Here is a 22,939-nt window from a genome sequence, read left to right as displayed (position 1 = left end):
ACCAAAACTGCTTCAGTAAGGTAATATTGCCATTTTCAGCCCTGAAAACACTCTTAATACATGGATAAGTGGTTTAGGAATTAGACTGAGTTAAAAGAGAGTTAGTTGAGTACTTACACATCAACACATTTACATACATTAATATGATCAAGACTTATTAGGAAACATTGGATATAGTTATCAGAATCTTTACTACCTGGCAACTAGGAGGCATCTTTGCAAGAGAGTAAAATCTGGATCAAGCAAAAGTTTCTTTATGTCACTGCAAAAAAGAGATAAGGAGAAGGCCATGAACAACCTGTAAAATGCTGTGCAAGTTTTTGTTATTGGTTGGTTTTGAACAGAAATAGGATGTATCACCAATAAATTGAAACAAAAATCAAACCCCAAAATACACAATTTCTTTTCTGAAATGAAAAAAATGCATCTATCAAAACAGTACAAAGAAGTATACATAATCTGACATATAACTGATCTCAAGACACATGTCACTCAGTTTAAATACAAACAGCGAGTCCATCAGTAACCCATTATTCATGTAATAAAGGGAGCAACCACAAGGGTGTACACAAAGCAATAAATTGGTCTGCAGTGATTCTACAAATTACACAATTAATTCAATTACAAATATTTTTGCAACTCCGCAGTGCCACAGTCCAAGAAATCCATGTACATGAATTCAGGTTTTCTACATGCTTCAGGCTGAATAAAAATATGCTAAGTTATCTTTTGCATCCTATTAAGTAAAAGAACATATGGAAAATGGAAAACCTTCTGTTTATTTTCTTTAAATATCATAGAATCATAGAATCACAGAATGATTTGGGTTGGAAGGGACCATAGTTCCAACCATAGTTCCAACCCTCTGCCATGGGCAGGGACACCTTCCACTAGAGCAGGCTGCTGAAAGCCACATTAAACCCAAACTTTTCATAGTTTGAATGGAATATCAAAATCTGTTTTCCGTGTAAGCAGAACAATTTGTAAAAACATTACTCTGGAAGTATACCTTCAATAAAGGATTTTTACAATTGTTTGTCTTTTCTTCCTCAGAGCTTAAATATTGTAACAAACCTTGGCGTATATCAGCACCAGTGTCCAATGAAGTCTGGACCAATATCAAAGAACCAAACATCACTGAGAAGTACTGCCATAGAATTATGAATTCTCAGTGGTCAGTTACAAACTATATACTAACCCTAATCAGAGTCTTTAAAACTCTTCTTGTCAGCCACTACTATGGTAAGTCCATGTTAAAAATTCAGTACTGATTTCCATCACGCTTTACATGTATATTCAGAACAATGCATTCAGAGCACTGAATCAGTATTTAACCAACTATTTTGAGACAGTTTGCTTACTTTAAAAAAAAAAATATACTGTTCAGATTGTATTATGGTGCATTTTTCATTAGAAAAAAAGAAATAAAAAATTAATATCCTCAATAAGATGAATACAGCACCACCTTGAAGAACTACATAAAAATAAAACTTAACTGGGTTTAAAATAAAAGCTGTCATTACTCAAGCTTATCTTTAGAGAGGCAAAAAGCATTCTTTCTACATTAAGTTGTTAACTGCCACAAATTCAGGGGTTTTGCCTTCCCTGAATTCCCTAGCTTACTCAAATATTAATAAGGAAAATTCTTACTTGGACAACGAATTCAACTGCTCTTGAAGGAGGTTTTTAATATTTTCATTCTCTGGGTAATCACTGGATATAAAAGAAAAAAGAAAAGAAGTAAACAGGTTTCCTATATTAACAAAATGACAGAATTATCTGAAATTAAAGAGTATTAGTGGTTGTAGAAAAACACAAGCGCATATATGGAAATAACCTTTCATATTCTTAGGGTAACCCATTCATTCAAGATTCTTTATCTAGTTAGTAGTTCCAAAATAGCAGTGAAAACTTGGGTTTGCTTTCTCTCAACTTCAGTCAGCGCCACCAATCTTTCATTCACCACTTTTGTTCATGAACCTTGAATTTTATGAAAATGCCAATGCCAAATCCATTGATATGTGGCCACCAACAGTACACAAACAATAAAGGATAAAAAAGGTGCTCCAGCTATGATGTGAAGCACAGCTCCCTAAAAGAAAAAATCTTGCCAGCACCTTAGAGAGCAATTTTCAATAGCCAAGTTCTACTGAAAGTCAAAATAAATAAAATACTTCACCTTAAAGCTCTTTCTTTTAATTGTTTTTAGTAATAAATACCAAAGCTATTATTTTCTTGACTGTCTCAAAGAGTGAGGAAACATATATGTGTAACAGTTACTTGCACAGAAAGACTAACAAAAGATGTAGGCTTAAAAACAACAGTAACATTTTACATATAGATACATAGTCCTTCTTACGTGTTTATAATATCTAGAGAGTATTTCTCATTCCACGGCTGATGCAACAAGAATGCTTTTAAAGCTAATGAAGCCCTTGGAACAAGCAGATAGGGGCACCAAGCAGGTTCTGAAATAAGGAAAAGATTCATTGTTGAGCAGCTAATGTGCAATAACACTGTGCTCAGTAACCATAAAATGTACCACCTTGTTTTCGAGTACCAGAAGAAACTCATAAATCACAGTCTTTTCATATACACAGCATAGCTTACTAGACATAAAAGATTATCTTTACACACAAGCAAAAACATTTCATTGAAGGTAGAAGGTTATCAACCATGCTCAAATGAGAGTTTCAGGAGATTCCCTATTAAGCTTAGCCAGATTCCTGGAATACATTAAGTAGAGCTGTATACAATGATTATTCCTACTACAAGGACATGCTGGAGAGCAAGTACAGCTATACCAAAATCTACCACAATGCAAGTTCTAGTTTACAATTGTAGCTTCTACAGCATTATACAAGGATAAATTCCCACCATTTGATGAGAATGGTGTGAAGTTTAATACATGTCTATATTAGTAAAGAAATAACATTAAATTACAGCACTAACTGTGCTATATAGTTGTATGCTAATCATACAACTTTAAGGCAGTAAGTCTATTCGGTATAAGGTTTGGATGATAAGCACAGTAAACATTACCCACTAACTTAGGAGAAAAACAAGTATCAACCAGCTACATTATTAAATATTCAGCAATTCCCTGTACTTCATATGCACTGAATGATACAGGAATCTTTTATCTTTGATTTTGTAAATAAAAGGTTATCATAGTGTAGAGGCAGAAGGACAGTTAAATCACAGGCAGCCTTAAACCCCGGCATATCCCAATTTCAATGTGCTTGGGTTTAGAACATTAATTTTTATAGCTTAATATAACAGAATTAATTTGATAGTAAAAATAGCTGTGATAAACTATGAGTTTCCTCAAACATCCCACACCACAGCCCCCCACACTGTAATTTTATTGCATATGTCTTTATTACATATGTCTTATGTTAGGGAAATTGTACAAGTGAAGGCAGGATTGACCAAAAAAGACCAAAATAAATGCAGTTATTTGGAACATCAGTAATAAAAAAATGTAGCTTTGCTAGCAATTTAAATAGTTCAATATTTAAATTCCCTTCTTAAAGATACAGCCAAAAAAGTCAAACAGCACCAATATGGCTATTTTAGAATTCAATGGGAAAATCTACTTTGAAAAGCAACAGATCAGTCTACAAACTGATCTCTGGGAATATTCAAAAAAACATTTTCACACGTTAAGAAATCTTTCAAAATCATGTAATGAATATAAGTGACGGAGGTACTGACACTCAACTGACGTATCCAGGATTTTTAGGTCAACTTGCTAGAAATCTGTACAAAACCCTCTTATTTTGTTATCTTATATTGCAATTAAGATATTAAAAAGTATAGCTTATTCAAGAGATTAAACGTGCACGAAAAACACACCTATATGACCTAAGCCTAAAAAAATTATCTGCATCTATAAAAAACCTACTATGGGGACACCTAATCCTCTAGATGTGACAATTCTCTGTTCTAATGGAAATGCTGAACACTTTTATGGTTCACTTTCAAAGTGAAGTACCTAGCAGTCAACAGCCAAGAAGAAATCAACATACCTATTAAGTCCTGTTCATCCATTCTAAAACATGATGGCTTCATGGACAAGTCTAAAACTCGAATGCACCCATCATCTGATGCCAAGACCACTTTGTCTGAAGTGCACCAGTCCACATCCAAGATTCGGAAATTGACGTTCCTTCCACTCCTTAAACTGCTCACCATTTGTACCTTGAAAAGTTATTTTTCATTTTTAGTAAGCTTTCCATCACGCAGTGTAAGACTCTGCCACACACCCATAAGGCACACCACAGAATTTGCAGTAAAAGGTGAAGTCAGTCATAAATCATTTTAATGTTGATCTTTTCTGAAGAGTAGGGAAATTCAGAAACCTTAGAGTAGGGCATATGGTTGCCCTGAAACAATACTTCCCAACTGATAGCTGAGAAAAGATCCTTTTGAGCACAGCTGTACAGCTGCCTTTTGTGGTTTTTGTATCAATCGTGTTTTGTCTGACGTAACATTTCCATGGTAAACTGGTTAAACTCTTCCATTCCAGTCCCTGATCAACATGCATCAAGGCAAAAGTGAGTGTCTCATTAATTAAATCATGCTCTTCACAAACATATACTTTCTTGATAAATAATGAGCTTGTCCAGAAATACATTTTGACATACTATTAACATAACATTATAGGAATAGGATGATTTATTGTCCACAAACAAACCAGAGAAGCAAAAAATTCCAAACTGCACTTTTAACCACAGGTCAGTAGTTAGACATTTTGTAACCCTTCTGTAGCATCACCAAACGTTGTAATTGTTAATATAAGGAAATACTTATGAAGCCTCTGCTGCACTCAGCTTTCTGCTGTTTTGTTCCACTTACTCTAGGGCAAAGCATGGAGTTAGAGAGATTAAAAGTCCAACAGCACTAGAGCATGATTACTCTCAGCTGTGATAGAGAAAAATGTAGAAATACTGGTAACTGGTCGTAGGTAAAGTTCTCAGGAGAGGATTACATGGAAAACAGTAAACTATTTCTATAGATATTCTGAAAGACTTTTGGCTGAAAATATGAATTAATTATAAATGCTTTCATGTAGGAAACTCTTTTCCTTGTCCCAGAAAAAAAGAGAGTGAACAGCTACAGGAGGAGTATCCTATGCTATCAAAACTACTTAAATGTCCTTAATGGCGTAACATTCTACTGTGCCTACACAATTCACAGGTGTTGGTTGTATCTGCTGTCCAATTCTGATCATCAGAGAGAGTTTCATATTGTTCAAATTAAGTGTTGAAGTAAGTTCGGAGCTGGTGCCCATTGCAAAGTGAACAGAAAAACCCATAAATTCCCATTTCATACTCTCATGTCCCAGATTTACTCTGAGGGGCTAAGTTAAAACAGTACAATTATCTTTCCTGCCCCATGGTACTATAATCCCTCAAAAGACCCATGAAGCAAACACAGAAGATATGTGAACATTTCAGAATTTCTGAGGAAGAAACTAGTCAATGTTCATTAACAAGATGTTCCTGGTATTCCCTACCAAATTAAACCCATGCAATGACAAATCAATACTCTTGACTATGCAGAGAATTTAAGAAAGCTGTAGTAAAAATATTCTTGTCCATAAATTAAATTGTAATATTGAGGATTCCTCTTAAAATTTTCAATGTCTACCTCAAAAACATTACAGAAGAATGACAAAAAGTATCTCAGAGACACTGTCGGCCTTATGTGTGAAAGGAACTTTTCACTGATGACAGCTTAAAAATCCTTTACAGGAACTAAAAGCCATACAAATTTACCACATAACTGTCAGCAAGAAATTGGGACTAATTAAAACTTAACCACTGATTAGCCCTGATTTTCAGAAGTAGTATGCCCATTTTGCAAAGAAGCCCATACCAAAAGAACAGACACTCACCTCTTTTGAATCCCAAATTTCTGCTCCATCGTTGTACATTGCAAGAACTTTTTGATTTCCTTTGCCTGGGGCAAAACGGATCTTTTTCACCCAGCTTCGGTGTGTAGGAATCCCCCTAAGAAAAGCAAAGCACAAAAATTAGTATCAATCATCCTGTACCTAATATTGTGGACAGTTAAATCCTTCCCATGAATGTTGCAGATCCTGGTATTTTACAGATTGAGAAGGAGAAAAATCTATCTTTCTATACACACACATAAATGGCTATCCAAATTATAAAAACAAAAAAGTTAAATGCTTTAAATAAATGTTAAAATACTCAATGTTTTATCAGAAGCCATTGCAGATTTAATATAGAATCATAGAACAGTTAGGGTTGGAAAGGACCTCAAGATCATCCAGTACAAACCCCCTGCCATGGGCAGGGATACTTCACACTAAACCATGTCACCCAAGGCTCTGTCCAACCTGGCCTTGAACACCGCCAGGGATGGAGCATTCACAACTTGCCTGGGCAACCCATTCCAGTGCCTCACCACCCTTACAGTAAAGAACTTCTTCCTTATATCCAATCCAAACTTCCCCTGTTAAAGTTTGAACCCGTTACCCCTTGTCCTATCACTACAGTCCCTAGTGAAGAGTCCCTCTCCAGTATCTTTGTAGGCCAGAAAATATCTATCTAGCTACTTTAAAAACGCTGCTAAAGAGCTGCTCCAATTACAAACACAAAAGATGAAATGCAGAGAACTGTATCACAGGAGGAATTTTCTGAAACTGTATTTCAGAATACTTGCATTTTTTCCTTCAAACACTACAGATGACCTCCTACAGTGAAGGCAAAAACAAAGGTGGGGAGAAACATCCTAAGACTCATTATTTCACATTTGTCAGACTTAATTTCCATTCATACCTGGATACTCTAGCTTTTAAATCCCAGAAGTTTAAGTTTCCATCAACATCACCAAGAACCAGGGTATCTCCTTTCCAGGCAATACATGTAATGCTACCCATACTTCCCTGAAAATATTTAAGAAGCAGAACAACATCTCATGATTAATGGAGCCAAACAGAGGAACAAACATTTCTTTTTTTAAATATTTTATGACATGACAGACCAAAATCTATCAGTTAAAACAGGAACAATTCTATGAAATATAAGCATTTATCACGTCAGTCATATTTGCTTCAGAAGACATTTCCTTGTAAGAAATTCCGGATTTAAAGCAATGGAAATCAGGTCTTTATCTCTTGTTGCAAGGAAAGACCAAAATGACAGACCTCATTTATCACAATACTAGCATAGAGTCAAAAAGAAAACAAAAAGAAAAGAATTCCTATTTGTAAGTTCAATTTATCAAAGCCTTCAAAAAACAACTGAAAGAAAGACTATTCTTCAGAATAACTAAGAAAAGAAAAGCCAACTTAAAATTCAGAAAAGAATGCTCTGGCCCACCAAAGTCCTTATAATGCAAGATAAAATCCATTAACAGAACACAGTCATGCTTCAATAACATACTCTTTGTTATTCAAGCTTTTGTATACGCTTTATTAAAATTCCTAAAAATAGGTTGTGTAATTTATTCAGAAAGCAACTGAGGGCCTATGAAGATTCTAAATTCTAAAAAAAATCATAGAATCATATAATAGAATCGTAGAATAATTAGGGTTGGAAAGGACCTTAAAATCATCCAGTTCCAACCCCCCTGCCATGGGCAGGGACACCTCACACTAAACCATCCCACCCAAGGCTTCATCCAACCTGGCCTTGAACACTGCCAGGGATGGAGCATTCACAACTTCCCTGGGCAACCCATCCCAGTGCCTCACCACCCTTACAGTAAAGGACTTCCTACTTATATTCAATCTAAACTTCCCCTGTTAAAGTTTTAACCAGTTACCCCTTGTCCTATCACTACAGTCCCTGATGACGAGTCCCTCCCCAGCATCCTTATAGGCCCTTTTCAGATTACTGGAAGGCTGCTATTAGGTCTCCACGCAGCCTTCTCTTCTCCAGGCTGAAGAGCCCCAATTTTCTCAGCCTATCTTCATATGGGAGGTACTCAATCAATCAATTCATTGATTTCAACAGTATTTTCAATAGAAAAATTAAGATTGTAAAACCAGAATTGATATGGCTTTTGATGTTGGAATTTTAATTACATATTTCAAACCACTGCATTAATGCCCACTTGTCACTACAAGGCATATTCCTGATTTTTTTTCTGGCAATAACAGATAAGAAATTAAAGCATCAACAATACAGGAAATTTGAACTCACATCAGGAGGAATTCTTGCACTGTCTTTTACTGAGTTTCCTTCTACTGTGAGATGATAAACCTGCCAATCAGCACCTGTAAACACAAAGTGCTCTCTGGCAGAAATATTCTGGCTCAGCTCTGATTTACTTTCGGCTTCCTGTAATAAGCTTTAAAGAGAACACCATGAGACACAAGTATTTCTTTCTTGAAATTAGAATTGCAAAGCAAATTCTCTGTAACTAATGCATAGAGGCAGCACAAAAATGAATGTATCCTTCAAAACAACTTATCCAGGAGCAACAGCTAACTCATTTATACACTTGTGGAAACTTTCATGGGCAACTTTTCATGGTTTTACTTCAAGCATCAGGTAACTTCTGAACTGCTGCACCTGAAAAACAGGTACTCTATTTCGCTCATCCAGCAATACATCAAAGATCCATATCTAAAAGCTAAAAAGAGGCCCATTAAGTAGCTCTGTGGTAGGCACTTGAGAATCAATTCCAAAATATTTTGTTCTGTAGAACAATGGCACAAGGTGGAAAAACAACTGATGCATGATATCATATTAGAATGAGAAATACCTGATCACAGAAGATTCTACGCTGCTAACTTCAGTATCTGATGCAACCGTCTGCCGGGCCATGGCCTCACGGGCTGCTAACTGCTTCTTCCTCAGGCTTTTTAAGTTATGAGAAGGTGACCACTCCTGTGAAGAAAGGAATGGGAAAGACAAATGTTTACTCCCTGAATTTGCTGGGGATTTTTCTGTTAATTTTAATGATTTCAGTGAAGACTGTCTTTCTATAATCCCTCCATCACCCAAAGGAGCAGACTTGATTTTTCCACCAGTACCTGTTTTTTTTTCTTCCCTCTTATTTGACGACAGATGAAAACGGAAGGATGACAGCACTTATCTGTATGCTACAGATACAATAACATTTTGCTGCAAAGTTGTTCAGAGGTTTTGATACTATCTCAACATACTACATTTAACAAAAAGTAACAGATTTTATTCCTTACCAAAGCAGTCGCTATAGGGAAGTTTTTAGACATTTCTCTGAGCAGAGTGCATGTTCTGACATCCCAGATCTCCAGTGGTTTGTCCTTAAATACCACAGCCAGATACTGCCTAAAACAGGTAAGAATTTATTACATCAATATTAATCATTCCATATTAATTTGAGCATTTCACTTCACACGTGTTGTCCATAGTACCACTGTGGAAACCCTCTAAAACTAAGGAAACAGAGTAATTTGGCGAAATCCCACTCTAAAGGTTGTAATTTCATTGTGTTGCTGAGGTGCAAAAGAGTGTCTGAAGATGAGTCCTCTTTCAAAACTAGAAGAATTAGAAATTTCTGTCATGTGGTGCTGCTCAATTACTGTAAAGAAGACCACAGAATTCATTCCGAGAAAGCAGCAGCTCCTCTAATTTAGCCATAGTCAGCCGAGTTGATGACTGCACAAGATATCTGAAAGACATACTAAGACTGTAGGTTGGACAGATTTTTAATCTGATCCAGACACATGCCATTCCTCTAATCCAATGATAAATGAACATAAAATCCTCTTGCACTAAACCACTTGACAGTTATGTCTTCAGACCGTTCATCTGTGGAGCCAGATGAGTACACCACTTTCAGTCTACCACTTTTCACATTTAACTTGAGAATACAGAGGCTCTGCAGCTATATGTAACCCTTCATAACTGCATTAGTCTCCACTGAAATGAACTATCCTGTCTTGTTCTCAGTTAACAGTCTAGTCTCTTCAACTATGCCCACAGCAGGTATTAATTTTTAATGCATTAATAAGACCATTTTATGGTTGAACTCCTCCAGTTCTGGTTCACATACATACTACCAAAAATATTCCTATACAAGCTTAGAGAACACTATTTTTTTTTCCTCCCCTGTAAAGAAAAAAACACTCACTTTTAAAATTTAGAGACAGTGCCATATTAAACTTGAGATTTTTAATTTCATTTACGCAGGAAAGCAATCTCAGAGTACTACTGTTATTACTTTTGATACAATAAAGACCAACGTCTCCTGTCACAGGCACTATCTCAAACATAAGCAGGACTTGATGCAAACAATGTGGTCATTTATCAGCTGACTCCTCAAACAACAATACCTCACATCTGGTTTTCCAGTAGACAATTATTACAAAGGTGTGAAATACGTAGTTAGAAAAATTGATGAATACAGCAAAAATCATCCCACCTTTAATGCCAATCTTCTAGTTTTAAGCATGCCTTAATTTGGAGAAAAGAGAATTAAGTCATAACAATCATAATTGACAAAAACTGTTCAGCACTTTCATTCTTCCTAATATTAACAAAAGGTCTGTTCAGTGAATTCAATTCTTAAAAACCCTAAAATATTAATGACTGATCTTGCAGTGTGTTTGGATCCTGAAGTGAGAAAGTCAGTCACACAAAGATTACAGCTTTTGCACTTTGAACTAATATTCTAAAGTATTTTTCTCTTTATGCTTTGCACATTTTTCTGTGCTCTCTGGAGTGTTTTTTTCCTGGAATTTCTATTATGTCTATTAAATTGTGAGGATCTTCATGCAGTAAAGTAAAATCTATAAACTTCACAAGGCTAATGTACTTACTTCAAATGAGACACCTTTATCATTTCAATAGCTGGCTCATCATTACCTCGCTCCCCACGAAATGCAATGCTCCTGCCTGGAAAGCAAAAATAACATGGGAGAAAACAGGAAGAGTTACTAAACTAGTTTATTAACTATTCTGTTTGTAAATAGAAATAGCTTACAAACTAAACAAGCATATCTCCAATGTAACCTGCTGTATATTACTCTTGTCATTGTCGAACTTTTACTGCATTTCAAAGAATTAACTTACAACCTCACTCACTTCCAGAGCACTGAAACCGATGCATCATCAGCATTACATAAATACATAGAAAGAGTTATAATTTTGCAGTCAAAGCCAATGAGATCCACTCCCAAATCCCCAAGGTGGAAATTCATGCATAGATTTCAAGTTTTGTAAGAGAAATGAACTCTGCCATAAACTATGCCTGAAAGCATTTCCATGGTGAAGTACTCATTCTACATTTAGCAGAACCATTTTCTCTTTCCAGTTAAAAGAATCAACCCTAAGATGTTATAGTCTTATCCCCAACAGAATTTTCACCCACCTGTACAATGTGTTGCAGAATTTAAGATGATATACATTATCACTAAAATAACTAACCTACAAACACCAGGGTATCATGGCATCTCCTGTGCAAGTTTCATTCCCCTTAGCTTTCAAGGAAAAGTCAAGTTTTCAAACTTTAGCCGCTCTTGCGGCTGCTCATAGCTACATTACTTATCTTACACCAATCCTGTAAATACATCTAGCTATCAGCGATGCTTGTTAGAGCTCTCATGTCAGAGGCCAGGCTACAGGAAACCTCCCAGCTCTATTTTCTTCATTAATGATGAACAATCTTAGGATTTTTCTTCCTTATTTTAATCCAGAAACATAAATGAGAATTTTGTCAATATGTTTATGAAGTAAATACAAGTCAGCACAGTTTTCCTAGCCCTCAAATAGGAAGTTGGGCTAAATAGTGATGGAAGAACCAACAATCAAAGAGTTAAGTAGTCATGCCTTTCTGGTAAGCTTTGAAAGAGGAAATGTAACATTTTCTAAGCAAAGCAAAGCATATGCTTTAAAACATATGCATAAGATCTCAGATATTCACATTTACGTGAAACTTGGTTGCCTGAGGAACTACTGAACCTTTTACCACTCATAAATGTTTCAATACTGATTTACAAGGTGAGGGAAAAATCAAAATCCCATTTTACATGGGATCAATTTTACAAAGTACAGATCTTTTTTGTTTTGATTTTAAACAAATGAACAAAAGACATTACACAGAAAAAAGTGACAACAGTGTCATGTTAAAAGAACAGTCTCTTTGTGCAGCACCCTGGAAGTGAAGGAACTGGGTCTTTTTTATAAGCTTAAAAAAAATACAAATTCACTTTATGCTACATAAAGCAATTTAGAATTAGCCCAAGTGCTACAAGATTCAGCACTTCATTAGACATTAAATGGCTCCAGGTTTTCACATTCAGAAATAATTTAAAATCATTCAATGCTTCCTATTTTGGGCTGTCTAATCTCCCAAATTATACCTCCTAGTATTGTGCTCTTGAGTTCAATCATAAATATATCTGTCATTCATTTTAAGGCCAGAACAGCTGAAAAAACACCAATCATCTGTTAAGTTTGCTATCAAAGTTATTTATTTTTTAACCCTTCCAAATCTTCTAAAATTATCATGTTATTACTAAAATACCCCTTTTGCATCAATACATACACTCAAATTCTGGCCACATGCCTGGCCTAACATGAGCTTGAACAGATCCCATTAAAAAAAAAACGCTTTATGCTACTCATTAAAATCAATTAATCTAGTGCTGATATAAACCACAATAAATAGTGCAACACCATTTCAGACGCACATGAAACAACGGGTTGAGACTGTGACAAAACACATTTGAAAACACACGCGTTTTGTGAGCAAAACACACCACTGTACTGTGTGAATGCTTCTCAACCTCCTGCAGACACATATTTATTGTTTTAATAATCCAAGCCACAGGCATTTTTGCAAAGGTGTTGTTTCAAGCTTGTAGAGAACCAGATGGAACATATTACGTGGCTTCACAGAGACAGAGGAGCAGAACAAGTTAAAACTCCTCTTTATTATTTTGTCATGACAACAGAAAGGCAAAAAAAGGCAGAAAGAACTTATGTTTGTCACTCCCCAGCAAATCTGTCAGCTTGTACAGATTTCTCAGGAAGTACTAACCTGTTGGTAAGTCCACAAGCTGCAACTCATTCCTTACTAGCCCCAGATTGTTAGGTGTTGATGTGGCGAAGGAAATAAACCCAGTCAAGCTTATCCACTCAATTCCCCTGTCATCAAAAGAGTACACAGAGCATATAAGCCAAAATATTCAGATGGCTTAGCAAATAGCTGGACTGAAGTACAGTAGGTTTTTTCACGCATATTCTTCGATCTGAAAACAGCACGGAAGTAATTTTTTACAGTTTATAGAACACTATAGAACACTATATTTAAGCATAAAAAGAAGTTGCACATTTACAACTACGATATAAAAATGAAGTTAGCAAATTAAAGATCTTTCTTTTCAGACTACACTTGTTTGGTTGGAAGAAAAATTTCAGTGAGAAAAACACTGGTAACTTTTTGCAAAAATCCCTCACAGATGCTCAGCCCCAGAGTATATTAAAATCACTGCTCTGATTAAATCAGTAGTTTACCAAATGAGAACTATCAAGTAACTTGAATTTGCCAGCACACAGAAAAATATTCATACGGATAGCAGTGTGCATAGACTTGATTCTTTCAGTTCAGAGAGAGGAAAAACAACCGATGAGCAAAAAAGAGAAGTGCTGAACAGTTTTGAAAGGCTTTTAGAAGAGAACTGAAAACATGGTAATATTTTTCTGTTGCTTTAGATGATGCCAAGGCAGCCAAAAACCAAATTACCTTGAAGCCTGGCAAGGATGTAAAGTTACAACATACTGTCAGCACATATGGATTCTAATCAAATTCTTAAAATATACCACAGGCCACAAAAGAATGGGAAGTGGCACTAGGTGGTACTGTTCTAAAAGCAGATAGTCCTCCCTCCCCATTGCCCACACACACTTTGTGCCAGCATAAATGGCTGAGTGGCTTATCTGCGAAATGCATCAAGGAACTGATTTAAACAAAACTTGAGATTGTTTTAACATGGCCCCCCAAAAGTTCATTTTAACAGATAAATGGATTTAGGTTTTTCTCCAATCCTTCAACCATAGATTACTTAACTACTTCCAGGACAAGTCTTCTGTTACATCAACTGAAAGAGTCATGGTCTCTCTTGCATGAACATACGTGAAATATGAGAAAGATAAGTAACTGTATGTATGATTTACTGTCAGTAAATCCAACTCATGTTGTATTAAGTAGAACTTTCCTAAATGCAATTTAGACATGTGAAAGCAAAAAGCACTCCCATAATATTTTGCACATATATGTTACAGCCATATTTATCTTTTTTTTTCAGTTCAAGTTTTAAGAAAATGGGAAGCTTTATTCCCATTATTCCCCTAAGTCCTCATGTAAAGTTAAAAATTTAGGACTAAGTCCTTTTTCCAAGCAGGACCTATGAAAGTTCAATTGAATTACTGAATATTTAAAGTTATTGAATAATTTCAATCAAAATGAGAAGTACTCAATTATTCATTCAAACATTATAAGAATAACTGAACAAAAATCTACAACTGCAGTAATGTGTGACACTGCAAGCATCCAAAGGGTCGTAAATACAAGGAGCTTTCTGGAATGGAAGAAATATCACTTCTGACACCTAATTTTTATCTATTATTCTACCACGTTTTTTTGGAAAAAGCACAGAATACTCCTGATGCATTGTTATTGCCAGCAGCAGTCACCATTCTCGTTCCAAGACTTGAGGCATTTTCCATACTTCTTTTATCCGCTCAGATTGAACAGGACAAGTCCTTTTTCTTTGCTGCTACCAGACAGTCTGTCAATATCAATAAAAATCTACAGAAACACAAGATACTCATAATTAAAAGGAAACCTTAGCATAGCTAACTGCTGGCACCTGAAAAAATATGGGTTTTTTTATTGTCATGCAAGTAAATGGAGAATCTGAAGATAGTGGTTCAAGTTTTAATGAAGGAAACAAGTAATGTTTTCCCTATTAAAAAGTCTCAATTTGCAAAATTTCCTTATAAAAGACATCTCTGTCTACTAGAATTAAGGGTTACATTCAGCTGTAAGTTATCCCTCAGACTGCAGCCACTGTTAAAACCTGAAATTACCATAGAATCCTAGAATGGTTTGGGTTGGAAGGGACCTTCAAGATCATCTAGTGCTAGGGACAACCTCCTCTAGACCAGGTTGCTCAGATTCAGGGATTCTTTACACTCAACTTGTCTCAGTTATTTCAAGGGTAAGATTCAGTTTTGATTAATGATTCCAATGCAAACAAATTGTGCTGAGTGTACTGAAGCAGATAAAAACACAAATTACTCTTCTAGTTGGGAATGGATTGTTGTGACTCGACATCAAGTCAGCTGCTTACCAAACCAGTTATAAGATTTTTAAGAAAAAGGGAAAGGTAAAAGTGGAAATAAAACCTTATCTAAAAGCAAACTGTATTAAAATCTCAATCATATTATCAGAAAATACATTCTGCCTCAAATTTTATTATTTAAAAAAGAATTTTCTTTCTACCTTCCAAAGTATCTGTATGCTCTGCGTGCAAAAAGCGTGCGCCAGCAGTGGAACAAGTTTTTCCTTTCTAAGAAGGGGATGGCTAAGAAAGAAATTACAATTACGTGCTGAATATGCTACTTTTGAGATCAATGTACAGCCTGTAATGGCAACTTGAGAATTCAGTTCTGAATACACAGGGTTTCATTGCAACGCTGCTTATACTTGTCAGTTAACATGCATTTACTAATGCACACAAATAAATCCAGCACAAGAACACTGTATGACAGAAGTGGCAAATAGTTTTCATTCATCTTTATGTGAGGAAAGCTTCTTGAAGAGGTGATGAATGTTTGCAAAGCAGTCTTCCAAGGGGGAGTCAGCTTAAACAAAACTGCTAAACCAGCTGAAAGTGCTAAAATTTGGGTGTAATGCAGTGATTTTCAAGTTTTGCCTGCAGGCCATACACATTCTTGTTGCAGTCAGTGAGATTTTAATTTCAAAAATTAAAGCTGTTGCAATCTTGAACTTGCTGAGTTTCAATGAAAAAGAATGAGAAGCACTGCCCCAGCCACAGTTATCTCTCAGAATAAGCAAAAACAATGAGGCAATTCAAGACACGCAAATAGAGTATCTGCAATGCAGCCTCTAGTTCACTTTCACTGAATATGTAGCTTCTACAGAAGAGCACTTTAATCACCGAAAAATGTCACAGCTGCTAGTACCTAGACAACTCAATGGCCACTATTTTAGCACACTTGATATATAAAGGACAGTTGCATTCCAAAGACCTTAGTTTTATCACATTCTCAAACTATAGAGCACTGAAAACTCTGATGGCCTTGAGTTACAATTTCAGGGTATTCCCAATTACATACTAAAATAATGGTGCTCCCTGGCGGTGTATTTTCAGACAAAATTGATATAGGGGCATTAACCAACCTGTCTGCATTTGAGAGGTAAAGCAAGAATTTCCACTGAAAGAAAAAAACTGTTCCACTCCATGAATATTAATTAATCCACCCCCCCACCCCCCCAAATCCCTGTGCCTTATTCTGCATTGCTTAAAGTATTCCCTTAAACTTGTAAAACTGATGTGGAAAGTCACTCAGAGCATTTAGAGTGGGACTGAGGAAATTAAAACCGATGATTAAACACTCACCCAGATAAGAGCTTATGGCTAAACAACATTCACAATCATTTTAACTTTGTTCTACAAATACCACTTGTGCGAGGACAGCTGTTAGAAAGACAATGGATTCTTGAAGTCTTTCAAGTGTTGCAAATCCCTTACAAACTGAAAAGCCCAAACTGACAATACTTCCAATATACAAAGCCTAAATAAAAGCTAAAGAATTATTTCTTCAGAAGCTTATTTCCTCCTGTCTCCCCATCTTAAATTACTTTTATTTTAACCTGTGAAATGTTAGTAGTGGTTTTCATTTTGAGTTTTATAATCATCTTAAAGGTGTGTGCTCTCGTTCTGCGTAATAAAATGAATTCTTTAAGTAGTTAACGGTATGAAACCAGAAAACTCATATGGTTTTGAACAGAAAGGGGAATTCTATTCTTACAGTGCCAACTAATCACACCACAAAGATAAATATACTTACATGCTTTCTGCGCTAGCTTCAAAGCAGGTTTCCATAATGAACTCTTAGTGTTATCTATCCTCAGCCACCTCTACTTGTCTTAACTTTTCACAGAATGTACAGGATAATGAAGATCCTAATCTGACGAATGCTTCATGCCACAACTTTGATAGGAATTTTCACTAATATTACTATTAAAAATAAGTATCACATTTTCAATGCTTAAATTGTCCAGAAATATGTATCTAGCAAGCACCATCTTGAATATGTTTGCCACTAGTTATCCAAAGAATTATGCCATTGTGTACACAGTACAGGAACTTTAAAACTTACTCTGTACCTCCTTAGGCTGGATAAATACTGAGTCCTGTATTCGGTCTTTAAAATCTTTTAACGCTAAAATTCTTTTTACTGCAGTTAGGACTAAAACTGCCTCAACAGCAATTTCAGTCCCAAAGAGGCAAAGGAAATAAACCTTGGTGTACAAACCAGAATTATTTCAAAGGACACCATCTGTGAGTCACAACAGTTATATAAATAAGACACTTTATTACAGTTTCTTGTCCTAAAAAGGCTTCTTTGTACTACAATGCACTAAAGAAACTGGAATTAGTTGGTATGCATTCTAGATCGGCAGGCACACATACAATTCAAATATTTCGTTCAAGGGAACATTCACTCTGATTAACTCCTTATACATAGCAAAAATACTGTTAGGGGAGACTATTCAATAGGCAATTTTCTTGATCATCATTAACAATGAAGTAAGATACCCACCCACAGCATTAGTTAAATGTTTTACTATTTGTCTCCCAGGAGGATTACAGTAGGAATTAAACTTAAGGTCTTACTTGACTTCACAGGAGTGGATGCTTAACTCTTTGTGTAAGAGTCCACTTGTAAGATGAAACACCAGGACAGAGCCATTACTTGTACCTATAAAAAATATATATACACCCCCATTTTATTCTTCCCTTCCATACTTCAGTAAAAATGCAGAACTTACAGCTATTTCTCTCTTTTTCCTCCGTTTTATTATCTGTAACTATTATATTTTACATTTTTAGAAAAGGTATTTGATTTCTAGTGTTTAAATCCCAAATATTAAACCCTGCAAGGTTCTCTGGTACCAGTGATATTTGGAACCATTTGGGTCAAGACATTTTCCTGAATTTATTTGCAGAGCCTCTACAAAATCTTTTCATTCTTCTTGCATTTTCACAACATACCCAGTTGCAGGAGAAAAGAATGTTTCTTTTTGTTTTGATTACTCAAGGTGAGTAAATGACTCAAGGAAGAGTATTAACTGTTATCTCACTGCAACCCCAGGGGAGAATCATGGGTAGATGTTACCAAACCATTAAAGCAATTCTGCTTTCTCATCCCTGAAATAATGACCTCTTTCAAATTACAAATCAATAACTTAGTAGCTATTGGCTTTAATTAGATCAAAAACCTTCTGAAACACTGAAGTTACAATTATCTGTTAGACACTGAGAAGCCTTGTTCTCTTTTTTCTTTATACTCAGATCAACCTTATTAATACAATAATGGATACCTAAACAGTCATTAAGGTACTTCATGTCTAGAATGCTGCAGACTTTGCTGTAAATGCATTTTATACCTACCTATTAGTTTCCTGATCTTTATATTTCATCTTTTTTAATGGCTATAGCTTATGTAAAATCAAAAGTTACATTTCAGTAACATCATGTAATGATAGCTTGCTTACATTTTAAAGCACAACTACTGATGGTAGTTCCAAGCTCTGTTTACCATGACAACTGCAAGGTCCTACACCTGGGTCGGAGCAATCTCAGGCACAGTTACAGATTGGGCAAAGAAGAGATTCAGAGCAGCCCTGCAGAGAAGGACTTGGGGGTGCTGGTCGATGAGAAAATGAACATGAGCCGGCTTCAGCGTGTGCTCGCAACCCAGAAAGCCAACCGTATCCTGGGCTGCATCAAAAGGAGCGTGACCAGCAGGGCGAAGGAGGTGATCCTGCCCCTCTACTCTGCTCTTGTGAAACCTCACCTGGAGCATTGTGTGCAGTTCTGGTGTCCTCAACATAAAAAGGACATGGAACTGCTGGAACAAGTCCAGAGGAGGGCCACGAGGATGATCAGGGGACTGGAGCACCTCCCGTATGAAGACAGGCTGAGGAAGGTGGGGCTGTTCAGCCTGGAGAAGAGAAGGCTGCGTGGGGACCTAATAGCAGCCTTCCAGTACCGGAAGGGGCCTATAGGGATGCTGGGGAGGGACTCTTTGTCAGGGACTGTAGTGACAGCACAAGGGGTAACGGGTTCAAACTTAAACAGGGGAAGTTTAAATTGGATATAAGGAGGAAATTCTTTCCTGTTAGGGTGGTGAGGCACTGGAATGGGTTGCCCAGGGAGGCTGTGAGTGCTCCATCCCTGGCGGTGTTCAAGGCCAGGTTGGATGAAGCCTTGTGTGGGATGGTTTAGTGTGAGGTGTCCCTGCCCACGGCAGGGGGGTTGGAACTTGATGATCTTGAGGTCCTTTCCAACCCTAACTATTCTATGATTCTATGATTCTATGATTCTATAATAATGGAATTATTACGAGAACTGCACACAAATATATGAATTATTATAATGTTTTCATTACTGGAGGGAGATCCTCTTTGTAAGCTCCTGCGTAACATTCAACTATGCAATACCCCCTTCATCCCATCAAAAAAATCTATGAAGACTCTATAGTACATGGAACCTTAAGAATAATGAGAATCTCCCAAGTCTGACTTGCAACAGGCAGAGTCTTTACTTAGACATCCCCAAAAATATCTTATATCTCAGAGTTCTCCCTATTTAAATGAGGTGCTTACAAGCAAGTATTCTAATATCTAGATAAGTTTAACCAAATTTGCAGTAATGCAGAATAGATTAATTCAAGAAAAATTAAGTGCTTTAAGTGTACTTTTAGGTACATGTATCAGAACAAAAATAGTCTCTGTTAAGTTAATTTATTCTAGGAATACAGTGCTGTAGAAGTGTGTATTTATTGATGTTTAGATTAAGGTGAGAGCAGGGTGTAAAAAGCCAAGTGTCTCAACAGACCAAGATCATAATAAATGAAAGGATAAACACAAACGTGCAAATATATTGCAGTTTTTCAGGTAGCATTACTTAAACCCAAGGCAGGAAAAAAAGAATCTGAAAATTATCATGGATGCAAACTAATACAAGGGTCACTATCTATCATTAGTCACACAAGATCAAAACTTAGATATTATTTTTTTATGTATTAGTAACTATATTTGTATTTAATATGGAATATTTTTTTTCAGAGCAACAAATAACCTACTCAAGGTGCTTACCAACAGCAAGGATTGGCTCATACTGTTTGATGTTTTTTGTCGTAAGAGGTGGGCACATGCGGATAGCAAAGGGAGGCAGAGGAAGTCCTGACAGAAGTCCAGTCAGCAGAAATTTAAGGTGCACTTCTTGCAGAAAAGGACTCTTTAACTGTTCTTCTCCAGCAATTGTGCTTTGCCCTGCTTAAAAATTAAAGCTCCTCTTAGTATTAAATTTTCATTGGAGATGGTATGGAAAGTTATCAGACACAGGAGTTTATAAAATAAATCTTACAAATAACCTAACGTATAAACCAGCAGTGTAACAGTGTTTATTTAAACATGCATTCCTACCTGGTGAACTCTGTATGACCGAACTTTTTGGAAGCTTGCACTGCTGATTTCTCCAATACTTTATTTCCTAACACTAAGAAGGAAGCTAGTTGCAAATACTTGAAAACTATTAGACCAATTCAAAGATGTAGGGAGATACAACTCCAAACAGTAAAAACTGAGTGCAACCTATGACTAGAAATATAGGGAGTTTTCTCAGATACAATAATATTAATTAATTAAATTATTAATTAATTAAACAGGGGAAGTTTGGATTGGATATAAGGAAGAAGTTCTTTACTGTAAGAGTGGTGAGGCACTGGGATGGGTTGCCCAGGGAAGCTATGAATGCTCCATCCCTGGCAATGTTCAAGGCCAGGTTGGACAGAGCCTCCGGTGACATGGTTTAATGGGAGGTGTCCCTTCCCATGGCAGGGGGGTTGGAACTAGATGATCTTAAGTTCCTTTCCAACCCTAACTATTCTATGATTCGAATACGGACATGAAAATGATGTAATCCCACTGCTGTATATTTTCTGCAGTCAGTTGTACCAGTCTGAGTGATATAATACCAAAATAACAATAGCTGCTATGTCAATGAATGCAGGAAATGCACATAAGTTTAAAGATGACATTTTTTTCTTATGAGGTAAAGTGCAAAAGAACCTCCCCCGGTGGTATGCTGCCTGCACCAGATAATATGGACAACTCTTACCAACAGCATTTCCAAATCTGCACCTTTGCAACTGCAAGCACAATTTTACTCTTCCACTAAAAATCAGGTTTACAACACAACCATCTTTAGGGAGCATTTCTCAATATTAAAGTGCTGGCTGCTATCTAAATTCCAAAAAGATGGGATACATCAAATAAATTGCCTTCATCCATTTAAGATTACTTCCAAAAAATGAAGGAGTTTTGGCCAAATTCCATTTTAAATTACATTTTTTTCCCCCCCAGAGAACATGTATTTCAAACATTGGTCTTTAATATAAAATGCTCCAAAATCTTCATTTGATCATTTTTTTAGAGATCAGGAATTACTTTCTTTCAGAATCACTATTTAGATTGCACACAAAATAAGTCTAACACATATAGTTCTAAGGAAGTGTCGTGGTCTGAGCCCAACCAGCAACCCAGAACCACGCAGCCACTCACTCACTCTCCCCGCCCCTTCCTACCCCGTCTCCTGGAGGGATGGGGAGGAGAATCAGAAGAATGTAACCCCTATGGGTTGAGATAAACACAGCCCAGTAACTAAGGTATAACACAAATCACTGCTGCTACCACTAATAATAATAATGGCAAGGGAAATAACAAGGGAAGAGAATATAATACGCCACTCGCTGACCGATAATACCCAGCCCGACCCCGGCAGTCAACTCGCCCTTCCGGGTAACTGCCCCCACTGCTACACCCTGGGCATGACGTGCTGTGGTATGGAATACCTCTTTGCCTAGTTTGGGTCAGGTGTTCTGTCTCTGCTTCCTCCTGGCTTCCCCTCCTCCCTGCAGAGCACGAGGCTCAGAAAGTCAGAGTAAACATTACTGAGCAACAACTAAAAAAAAAAAATCGGTGTTATCAGCGCTGTTCTCAGGCTGAAAGTCAAAACCACAGCATTGCACTAGCTACTAAGAAAGCGAAAAAATGACTGCTACTGCTGAACCCAGGACAGTATGCTAAAATGCACAATGAATTAAAAATCCTAGAAATGAGTAACAGTAATATTAGTGAAAGAAATTCTTACCAATCATGCTGTCTAATGAGAGGTCTGGAAGTTTATTTTGGAATGCTCCTACAGGAATCCCACAGAATGAGACTGGGGAATACAAAGGTGATGCACTTGAACTGCTGTAAAAGAAATGAAAACATGTTCCTAATACAAACTGGATCGCCTGTTGACTTAGTTCTTCAATTTTGTTTTAACCCCAGGCTATTCTTTCAGTATTTCTACCACTTCTCTACTTGCAGAATATTCTGAGATTATTCCCACCACCAACTTCCATGAACAACTCTACCAGGACATAATGCACAGAAAAATGTATAAAATTCAAAACAACTTTCATCTTCCTTACAGAGATATTTTTAAGGAACAGAAAAACAGACAGATGCATCACTTCTGAAGCAAGCATTGAATGGAGGCTTTAAAATACATTGTGTATTAATATGTAGAGCTATGTCAGTGAATACAGCTAAGCACCGACCATAAAATATTTCGACATTTAAGAACAAATTCTCAAACTTGGGG

The 22,939-nt window shown here is 36.5% G+C and overlaps 1 protein-coding gene across 4 annotated transcripts in view; it reads right to left on the bottom strand.

Moving 5' to 3' along the window:
• The window catches only part of WDR11 (WD repeat domain 11), a 51,662-nt gene that overhangs the window by 12,013 nt on the left and 16,710 nt on the right, over positions 1-22,939 (bottom strand). For 3 of the 4 annotated variants that reach the window (XM_065672393.1, XM_065672392.1, XM_065672390.1), the window contains exons 9-22: positions 22,439-22,542; positions 20,383-20,562; positions 17,897-17,981; positions 13,009-13,115; positions 10,787-10,862; positions 9,185-9,293; positions 8,746-8,870; positions 8,181-8,328; positions 6,813-6,919; positions 5,903-6,017; positions 4,032-4,203; positions 2,360-2,468; positions 1,651-1,713; positions 197-262 (exon numbers count right to left, since the gene is read on the bottom strand). In XM_065672393.1, coding sequence (XP_065528465.1) covers positions 197-262; positions 1,651-1,713; positions 2,360-2,468; positions 4,032-4,203; positions 5,903-6,017; positions 6,813-6,919; positions 8,181-8,328; positions 8,746-8,870; positions 9,185-9,293; positions 10,787-10,862; positions 13,009-13,115; positions 17,897-17,981; positions 20,383-20,562; positions 22,439-22,542 — 1,566 coding nt within the window. The remainder of the gene's footprint in view (positions 1-196; positions 263-1,650; positions 1,714-2,359; positions 2,469-4,031; positions 4,204-5,902; positions 6,018-6,812; positions 6,920-8,180; positions 8,329-8,745; positions 8,871-9,184; positions 9,294-10,786; positions 10,863-13,008; positions 13,116-17,896; positions 17,982-20,382; positions 20,563-22,438; positions 22,543-22,939) is intronic. The other variant, XM_065672391.1, reaches the window with a different exon arrangement.

This window comes from Lathamus discolor, chromosome 3, assembly GCF_037157495.1.
Source record: "Lathamus discolor isolate bLatDis1 chromosome 3, bLatDis1.hap1, whole genome shotgun sequence".
In the NCBI taxonomy this organism is placed as follows: Eukaryota; Metazoa; Chordata; class Aves; order Psittaciformes; family Psittacidae; genus Lathamus; species Lathamus discolor.
The sequence above is the reverse complement of the archived record's forward strand: the minus strand, read 5'-3'. Positions and strand labels throughout refer to the sequence as shown.